At 42.4% G+C, this 10,905-nt stretch overlaps 1 protein-coding gene across 1 annotated transcript in view; it reads left to right on the forward strand.

Annotated features, from left to right (window-relative positions):
• The window catches only part of D2HGDH (D-2-hydroxyglutarate dehydrogenase), a 29,777-nt gene extending 19,893 nt beyond the window's left edge, over positions 1-9,884 (forward strand). The window contains exons 6-10 of the mRNA XM_065410973.1: positions 1,818-1,986; positions 2,777-2,920; positions 4,391-4,533; positions 6,478-6,643; positions 9,563-9,884. Of these exons, the coding sequence (XP_065267045.1) occupies positions 1,818-1,986; positions 2,777-2,920; positions 4,391-4,533; positions 6,478-6,643; positions 9,563-9,822 (882 nt within the window). The 3' untranslated portion in view covers positions 9,823-9,884. The remainder of the gene's footprint in view (positions 1-1,817; positions 1,987-2,776; positions 2,921-4,390; positions 4,534-6,477; positions 6,644-9,562) is intronic.
• Positions 9,885-10,905: the final 1,021 nt, after the last annotated feature.

Genomic DNA, 10,905 nt, shown 5'->3' on the forward strand with positions numbered 1-10,905 from the left:
CTCAGTGTGAAGAGCACCATGCACACTTGTGGTAACCAAGCTGAGATTTTCCCCAGACACCTTAGTCAAATGCACTCTGTTTTGGATTAAAACATAAAACAAGTTTATTAACTACAAAAGATAGATTTTAAGTGATAGCAAACAGATCAAAGCAGATTACCTACTAAATAAACAAAAACGCAAGCTGAGTTTAACATACTAGATAGGTAGGATATGAATTGGCAAATTCTCACCCTAAGTGATAAACAGGCTGGCAGATTCTTAAGGCACAAGCTGCCTTTGCTTAGCGGCTTCGGTTTCCCAGGTTTTTATACACAGGCTAGAAATCCCTTAACCTGGGACCATCACTTCCGCTAGTTCAGTCCAAGTATTACGTCCAATTTTGGGCCCCCAGTTACAGAAAGGATGTGGACAAATTGGAGAGAATCCAGCGGAGGGCAGCAAAAATGATTACGGGGCTGGGGCACATGACTTATGACGAGAGGCTGAGGGAACTGGAGTTATTTAGTCTGCAGAAGAGAAGAGTGAGGGGGGATTTGATAACAGCCTTCAACTACCTGAAGGGGGATTCCAAAGAGGATGGAGCTAGGCTGTTCTCAGTGGTGGCAGATGACAGAACAAGAAGCAATGGTCTCAAGTTTCAGTGGGGGAGGTCTAGGTTGGATATTAGGAAAAACTATTTCACTAGGAGGGTGGTGAAGCACTGGTTACCTAGGTTACCTAGGGAAGTGGTGAAATCTCCATCTTTAGAGGTTTTTAAGGCCCAGCTTGACAAAGCCCTGGTTGGGATTATTTAGTTGGTGTTGGTCCTGCTTTGAGCAGGGGGTTGGACTAGATGACCTCCTGAGGTCTCTTCCAACCCTAATCTTCTATGATTCTATGATATAGGGCTGAGGCAGACACCGTGCATGGAAAATGTCAGCACAAACCATTAAGGTTTGTCAAAATAGGTGGTGCTACCAGCCTATTAGTGAAGTTCAGTTAAAACACAGAAAAGTCTTGGCTGAATGTCTTGTAGTTCTATTAGGCTGTAAAATAGTCTGCTTACTTCTGGAAGTCCTGGTGTTTGGAACATTTAAAGATAGACTGAAAAATTCACTAGTACGTTTATTGTAAAGAACAGTATTGGCGAGGGAAAGGATTACATGACCCAGGTGGTCTTTTTCATCTCTAATGTGTCTAAGAAGTCAAGGCAATCTTTAACTAGAGCATATCTGTTAGAAACCCATCCAATCTTGGTTTAAGGGCTCAAATGATGGAGAACTTACTACTTCTGATGATTAATTACCCTCGCTGTTTCAAAATTGGCACTTTACTTTCATTGGTTGCATCAGCTGTCCTAAGCTAAAAACTATGTACAATGGCTGATCATGTCCATTGGAGAAAGATCACTGATTGGTATGAAAAACAATCTGTTCTTATTAGTGTAACTGTTCCTTGCTTTTCATGCGACACATGAGCAGAGCATGTACCACTAAGGAAGAGAGGAATTTGGTGGAGCAAAATGGGCACCATGTAGATGGGAGAAAGCTCTCCCTGTCCAAGGCTATGTGGAAGAAGTGATAGGGAAAAAGGGTGGGGAGGGACAACAATTAGAGAAGGAAAAAAGAATATAACCACGTTGCAGCACTGAAAGATAGAGCCCTGCAAATTCCGTGGACCATTTTTGTGGATCGGATGTATCCGTGCAGGGCTCTCTTGAGAGGTTTGCTGCAGCTTCTTATCATCTTGTCTCTTCACACCAGCTCATCACCTGTGTGTATTTGCGTAATTGGAAATGAAGGGTTTATCAGTATTGTTTCTTTGTCCTCTGCCAGGTCCTGGCTGATGGCTCCATTCTGAACTGCTTGGCTTCTCTGCAGAAGGATAATACTGGCTATGATTTGAAGCAGCTTTTCATTGGATCAGAGGGGACTTTGGGGGTCATTACTGCTGTCTCTATCCTCTGTCCACGGAAACCCAAGTCTGTGAATCTGGTCTTCTTAGGTAGGCTCTGTCCCTCTCTCATTCTCCAGCAGTGGTGTTGGTAACCAGAAACAATATACAATGGTGTTCATACAGTATCAGAGGACCAAGAGACTGATTTGGGGTATATTATTGGAGATGAAGCTGCCCTGTGATCCTGGGGGCTGGTTTTTAATAACTTGACTGCTGAAACCAGTGACAGAAGAAGCCGGGAAAGAATGAGAATTGAGAGAGAAGGCACAAGTCAGTAAACTGCTGTAAACCACCAACTTGATTTTATTTCTAATAACAAAATGTTTGAGAGAGTTTGGTGGTATGCATTAAAATACTTGTGGTCACTGGGATTTAGCAAAACTCTCTTATCTGTGGTATTCCTGTCACCATGCCATTTGAGCTTTAGCTTAGCTCTGGCAGGCAAAATGTCATTCACAGGTAGAAAAATGGTAGGTAGAAGTGGAGAAGGGAAGGGACCCAGTGCTTAGCTGTACTGGTTATATTTTGCCTCACCACCCTTCTGGCCCAGACAGATAAGTGGGGAATAGGGACACGGTGCCCTAAACATCTTGATAGGATCCAAGGTGTCCTGTTTTCTAAAAATCATTGGCATGAAAAAGACCAGTCAGGTAAGAGTTGCACCTGCATGGTCTATGCTAAACATTTATCATCACAAACATTTCTAACAGCGTTCTATGTAGCACACATCATTAATTATTATTTACTGGACCCTGGACAAACTATTTTGAGCCAGGTAGTATTTTTTAGTATGTTAGCAGTTTTAATTTTCTCTGTGCTATTTGTTGTCTGTGGAAAGGTTGTCAGAGTTTCTCTCAGGTTCTTGGAACTTTCACTACCTGCAAAGGCATGCTGGGAGAGATCCTGTCTGCATACGAATTCATGGATGACAAGTGCATGAAATTGGTTGAGAACCACCTCAAACTGTCCAAACCAGTGACAGGTACTAGAATTAATGTACTGTGCATAGACAGGTGATCTGGAGTATAAGGCTGTGCTATGAACCCAGGTATCTAGATGTTTTATTGTGCTGTGGAAAAAGACCTAATATCTTCTGGGGATTTCTTTTGGGAGGAGGTAGGGAATGCTGGGATAAATACTTAGCTGATCTAAAGAAAGGTCTCTCCAAAGGTGAGAAGGGAGTCCAGTATCCAGGTTCACTGAAGCCTGGACTTCCCCACACTGTTCCACCACTGCACTCCAAGCCTACCATGGAGCAGCTAGTCTCCTGCCTAGGGCAAGAGAAGTGTTCAGCCTACATGTTCAGTTATTAAGGGGGTCTCTCCAGAGATAGCAAAAAGACAGCTTTTCATAGGGACTATGTCTGGTCCCTTGGAGTAGGAATCATAGAATACCAGGATTGGAAGGGACCTCAGGAGGTCATCTAGTCCAACCCCCTGCTCAAAGCAGGACCAATCCCCAGACAGATTTTTGCCCCAGATCCCTAAATGGCCCCCTCAAGGATTGAACTCACAACCCTGGGTTTAGCAGGCCAAGGCTCAAACCACTGAGCTATCCCTCCCCCCCTGTTGTTGGAATTTATTCAGCCTATTTATTAGGAGACAGCAACCTAATAAATAGACTGAATAAATTCCAATAACATTGTAACATAATTTATCACTGAGCAAACTTCCCTGTCTCCCCAGCTTAGTCACCCTGAGACATTCAAACAAACATCACATGAAACATATTTTTTTTCTATTATTTGGGGGGGGGGGTTATTTTAAGTTATTGGCCCCATCTCAACAGCAGCTGCTACAATAAAGAGTGATTAAAACAAGGGCAGTGCATAGAGCATCTGATGTAGCATCAAGGCTATAGAGTAGCAGAGAGGGATTCCTCAGAGGGAATCTATGTGAAATGCAGCAGGAAAGGGCAATTTCCAGAATTTTGGACTTTATTTACATTGGTTAACTTGAAGGAAGCAGAGATAAGCTGCATGCCTTGTAGCAGAGTTTATTTCCATACAGATGGAAAGTATCACTCTGAAACACTCACTCTCAAACACAAAGCAGATACTTTGACAAGATCAAAAATATTTGCAGAATTTCCAACTCTCGAGGACATCACATCCATTGTGCTCTGTCTAGAGCTCGCTGCACTCTAGCCAATGCAGAGTGCAGAGCAGCTGTTCATGAGGGAGTCTTCCCACATATCCCAGCTCTGGAGGCATTCCCAGCTATTTCAGTCCTGCCTTGGCCAGCAGAATTCCTATAGGGAATGGTGAAAGGATGCTGAAGGTTGGGAAGATAAGTTATCTCAGCCCTCTACCTTATACAAAAGGAGTCACTGTAGAGAATGTTGCTTTATTTTTAACCCAGTGACTTCTCAAGATGACCTTTTAATCGTCTGAATTAAATCCTTATTTTTCTACTACTGGCTGTTCTCTTGTTCTGTCCCCTCTCGTTTCCAGGAAGCCCCTTTTATATTTTAATTGAAACATCAGGCTCCAATTCTGCCCATGATGAAGAAAAGCTGACCAACTTCTTGGAACATGTCATGGCCTCTGGTTTGGTGACCGATGGGACTGTGGCCACAGAGGATAAGAAAATAAAGGTGATTCCCCCTCCAACACAAACACTCACGGAATAATTCTCTATTTGGGTTTGTACTTTACATTGATGAATGGTTAAACAGTTTGTTCTGTGGCTTAGGAGTTCCCAAGTCACCTGACATCAGGAGGAAAAGTTGTAGCTTGTTTATATGGTGAAACATGTGCCAATATTTTTTTTGGCTGTTTTCAAATGTTCTACCAACATTTTCCTTATGGCCCTCTCTTATGGTGTTAATGAGGAGGTGCTGAATTTTCTTTCTCTAGACATGCAATTTTGCTTGAGCACAAAGTAGTAGAGAAATTCCTCATTTTCTTAGCCAGCAAAACATAAGAACATAACATAAGAACATAAGAACGGCCGTACCAGGTCAGACCCAAGGTCCATCTAGCCCGGTATCCTGTCTACCGACAGTGGCCAATGCCAGGTGCCCCAGAGGGAGTGAACCTAACAGGCAATGATCAAGTGATCTCTCTCCTGCCATCCTTCTCCACCCTCTGACAAACAGAGGCTAGGGACACCATTCCTTACCCATCCTGGCTAATAGCCATTAATGGACTTAACCATCATGAATTTATCCAGTTCTCTTTTAAACGCTGTTATAGTCCTAGCCTTCACAACCTCCTCAGGTAAGGAGTTCCACAAGTTGACTGTGCACTGCGTGAAGAAGAACTTCCTTTTATTTGTTTTAAACCTGCTGCCTATTAATTTCATTTGGTGACCCCTAGTTCTTGTATTATGGGAATAAGTAAATAACTTTTCCTTATCCACTTTCTCCACATCACTCATGATTTAAAACAAAACAATAGAGAGAGGCTGACAGGTGATGGAGCTAGAATAACCCTATTCCTCTGTAGAAGTGGGAAGATTTGCAGTGCTGGACTACACCCTGACCCTCACTTCCTTGGAATATGTTACAGTGGTGTGTATAGTGGAAGATCTTGTGTTGGACTGGACCACCTGTCTCTCAGTCTCAGCAGCATGTTGCACTCATGTATGGGAAGCAAATTTTGGGTACTAGCATGGAGCTGAGATGATTATTATTTACATTACAGGAACCCCTAGGGTCCTGTATTAGGGCCCTATTGTGCCAAGCACTGTATCAGCACATAACAGAGATGCCGCCATCCCAAGGAGTTTACAATTTAAATACAAGACAAGAGACAACAGATAGATACAGCAAAAACAGGAGAGTACAAGGAAACAATGAGACACTCCTGGTCAGTGTGAGAAGCAGTGGTCATTGCACACCAGTTGCCTGACCACTATGATTTTTTGTTGCCTTGTTGGCAGTGGAGAGTTTTAAAGAGGACAGTGAGGTGGCTTTGTGGATGTTTATGGGGAGATGCTTTCATAGTCTTCCCCTTCCCTTGCAGCCAATGCACTGGCAGGAGATCTGAGTATTGACTCTAGACAGAAAATTAGCCATTCTAAAATATCCAGGAAAATGAAATTATATGTTTTCTCCTTTCTCTGAGACAGGAACTAAACACACTCAAAGTTGGATGAGAGCCCCGTATTTAGAGCCAGAGGCTGCTGTGGGTCAAGGCTGAGATGGTTTGTATGGGGCTGAGATAGCAGGGTGCTGGTAAGGCAGGACTGAGGTGCGTGGGAACCAAAGACTGCAGTAGCAGGGTACTGAGCAAGTCAGTTATTTTAACCAGTACTGCTTTATCTGAAATTGCTGAATGTAGAGACCTCATACATAGTTCCACCATATGATGGTGCCAATTCGCCAAACAAATATAAATGGATGTTTCCGAGAGCTGTAAGATAATACATGTGCAGAGGGAGGACATAAGGCCATCACAGTAGCTCAAATAGTTGGATAACAGGTCCCTGCCCCCTCCCCCCCGTCCTCAAACTCCATGAAGAGTGAAATCTGATGTATTTGGTTCATTTTAATTTTCTCTCTCCACTTTATCCTGTTTGATCCAATGAACCACAGATGTTGTGGTCTCTGAGGGAGCGGATCACGGAGGCCCTAACTCATGATGGCTGTGTTTACAAATATGACCTCTCACTCCCTGTGGAGAGACTGTATGACCTTGTGATTGATACCAGGGCTCGACTGGGCAAGACTGCCAAGAATGTGGTTGGCTATGGCCATCTAGGTAAGTTGGGGAACATTACAGATTTCCTTTTGTAGCTTAGCTTCTAAGAAACGGAAACTAGATGGTATTGGCTGACAGAGCTATAGCTCTAGTCGGAGCTGTGAGGATTTGTTGGAATCCACTAATTTCAGACATGATCCCTATGCTAATGGAAAAATTGATTTAATAACATTAACAATCTGTAGCACAGTATAAGAAGTTATTCAAAGAGATGTTGCCTTGTAGCTCTTTATCCAGTGTTTTGGGTAGATTTAATTGGGCAATAAGTTTGATCTGCAACTTAGAAAAGTTAGATGCCTGCAAGTCACCAGGGCCTGATGAAATGCATCCTAGAATACTCAAGGAGCTAATAGAGGAGGTATCTGAGCCTCTAGCTATTATCTTTGGAAAATCATGGGAGACGGGAGAGATTCCAGAAGACTGGAAAAGGGCAAATATAGTGCCCATCTATAAAAAGGGAAATAAAAACAACCCAGGAAACTACAGACCAGTTAGTTTAACTTCTGTGCCAGGGAAGATAATGGAGCAAGTAATTAAGGAAATCATCTGCAAACACTTGGAAGGTGGTAAGGTGATAGGGAACAGCCAGCATGGATTTGTAAAGAACAAATCATGTCAAACCAATCTGATAGCTTTCTTTGATAGGATAACGAGTCTTGTGGATAAGGGAGAAGCTGTGGATGTGGTATACCTAGACTTTAGTAAGGCATTTGATACGGTCTCGCATGATATTCTTATCGACAAACTAGGCAAATACAATTTAGATGGGGCTACTATAAGGTGGGTGCATAACTGGCTGGATAACCGTACTCAGAGAGTTGTTATTAATGGTTCCCAATCCTGCTGGAAAGGCATAACGAGTGGGGTTCCGCAGGGGTCTGTTTTGGGACCAGCTCTGTTCAATATCTTCATTAACGACTTAGATATTGGCATAGAAAGTACGCTTATTAAGTTTGCGGATGATACCAAACTGGGAGGGATTGCAACTGCTTTGGAGGACAGGGTCATAATTCAAAATGATCTGGACAAATTGGAGAAATGGTCTGAGTTAAACAGGATGAAGTTTAACAAAGACAAATGCAAAGGAAGAAAAAATCAGTTTCACACATACAGAATGGGAAGAGACTGTCTAGGAAGGAGTACGGCAGAAAGGGATCTAGGGGTTATAGTGGACCACAAGCTAAATATGAGTCAACAGTGTGATGCTGTTGCAAAAAAAGCAAACATGATTCTGGGATGTATTAACAGGTGTGTTGTGAGCAAGACACGAGAAGTCATTCTTCCGCTCTACTCTGCTCTGGTTAGGCCTCAGCTGGAGTATTGTGTCCAGTTCTGGGCACCGCATTTCAAGAAAGATGTGGAGAAATTGGAAAGGGTCCAGAGAAGAGCAACAAGAATGATTAAAGGTCTTGAGAACATGACCTATGAAGGAAGGCTGAAAGAATTGGGTTTGTTTAGTTTGGAAAAGAGAAGACTGAGAGGGGACATGATAGCAGTTTTCAGGTATCTAAAAGGGTGTCATAAGGAGGAGGGAGAAAACTTGTTCACCTTAGCCTCTGAGGATAGAACAAGAAGCAATGGGCTTAAACTGCAGCAAGGGAGGTCTAGGTTGGACATTAGGAAAAAGTTCCTAACTGTCAGGGTGGTTAAACACTGGAATAAATTGCCTAGGGAGGTTGTGGAATCTCCATCTCTGGAGATATTTAAGAGTAGGTTAGATAAATGTCTATCAGGGATGGTCTAGACAGTATTTGGTCCTGCCATGCGGGCAGGGGACTGGACTCGATGACCTCTCGAGGTCCCTTCCAGTCCTAGAATCTATGAATCTATGCAGTCAAATAATAAATGTAAATGTTTGGTAGGAACCACTGTCCTCATTAGAGGGAGTAGCAATATTTGTAAACCAATTATGGCCAAGCCATTAACCACCAGAAAAAAGTGATTAAAATAATGCAATTGAGAAAAAAAGGCTTTGGAATTTGCAAAGGGATATTTTGAAATTTATGTAGTGAAACTTGACTTCAGCGACTCCGGAGACAGACAAATGGATTGCTTAACAGAGCTGAGCTGTCATTAGAAGTGGAGCAGTGTTAAGCACTCTCTGTTTGAAGCTATTTCAGAGCAGTGTCTTTAAACAGGAGGTTGCTTAATAAAGGTTGTCTTTTGTACACATTTGACTATATTGATGATTTAGTTGGTGTTGGTCCTGCTTTGAGCAGGGGATTAGACTAGATGACCTCCTGAGGTCTCTTCCAACCCTAATATTCTATGATTCTATGATATAACAAATAGGATTATTATTTTTAATTCTACTTATTAATGTCAAGAGTCATGTCCCTTTTGGGAGAGTTCTTTTCTTCCAAAGTGAACATGAATCACTAAAAACTTTAGATTTATCTTGACTTCCAAATAGTCAATAGATATTTAGATGTTAATCAAAGATCATTATTCAGAGGCAGTCCAAAAGAAAACATAACTCTATTAATGATGTACATTTAAATGGTTGCAAAAATATAATTGGAAGAGATTGAATAATGTGGTATGGGTAAATTAAAATGTCACAGTCCTAATGAAGTAACTTTAGATAAATCTTTGCCACAAGAAATATTATGGCTGAAGTTCTAAAAGCACAAAATCAGGAAATGGAAAGTTTTTACTCTACATTGTGAGGGCTTTCTGATGGACTGTACTTCTTAGAGATGGCACAAGAGCTAGGAAACTTTGAGTTATTCAAGCACATAACTGTCTGAAGAGAGGAACCACTGTTCGTAGAATCCTAATGGACAGCTGCTCTCAGGACATAACATAGACTCTGCTGTTTTGTTACACAGCAGAGCCAATGATAAATTTCCATAGCAGGGTCATTCCGTTTCTCTATCAGAACCATCTCAGACCCAGCTCTGTTATGCTTTCTTCCAGGAGATGGAAACCTGCACTTGAACATCACAGCTGAGTCCTACAGCCATTCCCTGCTGAATGCCATTGAGCCATTTGTGTACGAGTGGACTGCACAGTATAATGGCAGTATCAGTGCAGAGCATGGACTGGGCTTCAAGAAGAAGCATTACATTCAATACAGTAAGCCACAGGAGGCAGTCCTTCTGATGCAGCAGGTCAAAGCCATGTTGGACCCCAAAGGGATTCTGAACCCTTACAAGACACTGCCAGCTACTTCCTGAGTGCTTCGTGCTGCTGAGAAACAGGTGTATATCCTATTGTATCGACTGTATCTCTATCTCATAACTGCACTTTAGACACTGACAGACTGAACAACAATTTTCAAAGCTGCTTTGCTCACTTTATGATTGTAATGAAATGGTAAAGGACTGCAATTCCTCCTCCCAGTATTGTCCATCATTGCACGAGCTCTTACTGTCCAGAAAGCAGAGATCAGTAGCAGCCAAAACCACACAGGCTTCCTCATGGCTCTGAAAGTTCAGACTGAGTATACATATATAAGGGGCCTACCTGCCAGTCCCTCCCATGCTGCAGTGCTTAGAACTATCTCCCATCCCAGTCCAGCTGGTGGAACCCTTGAAAAGCCTTAACTCTCTAATGCTCTGTTGATGGCTTTTCCTCTCTACTTTAGATTGCTTCTGTTATTTCATTTATAGTCCATGCTTGTGGATGTTAGAGCTACATGCAGCAAGAAGAAAGTGTAAGCAGCATCTAGATTTGCTAGACCATCTGCGCTTTCTATCACTTTCTGCCAGTGGGGCAGTTTAAAAATCTCTGTTCTTCTTACTCTATATAGCAAGACAATTTATAGCCTATTTTCAAACACAGGCCTACAACTTTGCACATGCAAATTATTACACCTGCAGCTTAGTCCTCTTCGATCTAGGTATGTGATTTGTGGGTGCAGTCAGCTGTGGAAATGGAAGATTAAATTCTGGTGGATCTCAGGGGTGTAAATGGCAGGATTATGGCAGTGATGTTCCTGATCCTGGATTATAGGTATTTGCCCCTCACTTGCTCATAGTTGTATGTATGTGGGGTAATCTTGGCACAGTTGGTAAATTCATGGCAGTAGTAATAATTTGCTAAGCTCCACTAGGTGTCCAACAGGCAGCTCTTAGTGGGCATCATGACCATATCTTTGTCCCTATAGCTCCCAGCTGAGATCAGCCATGTTTAGAGCTTCTTTATAGCATTTGCCTCACTAGCACCAAGCCAGAGTTAACAATTTGTGCTGACACTTGAATACTACAGTTATAGGCACGCTAGAAATACTGTAGTTGGTACCCAGAGTAGGGTTTCCA

The sequence above is a fragment of the Emys orbicularis genome, chromosome 9 (genome assembly GCF_028017835.1).
Source record: "Emys orbicularis isolate rEmyOrb1 chromosome 9, rEmyOrb1.hap1, whole genome shotgun sequence".
Taxonomy (NCBI): Eukaryota; Metazoa; Chordata; order Testudines; family Emydidae; genus Emys; species Emys orbicularis.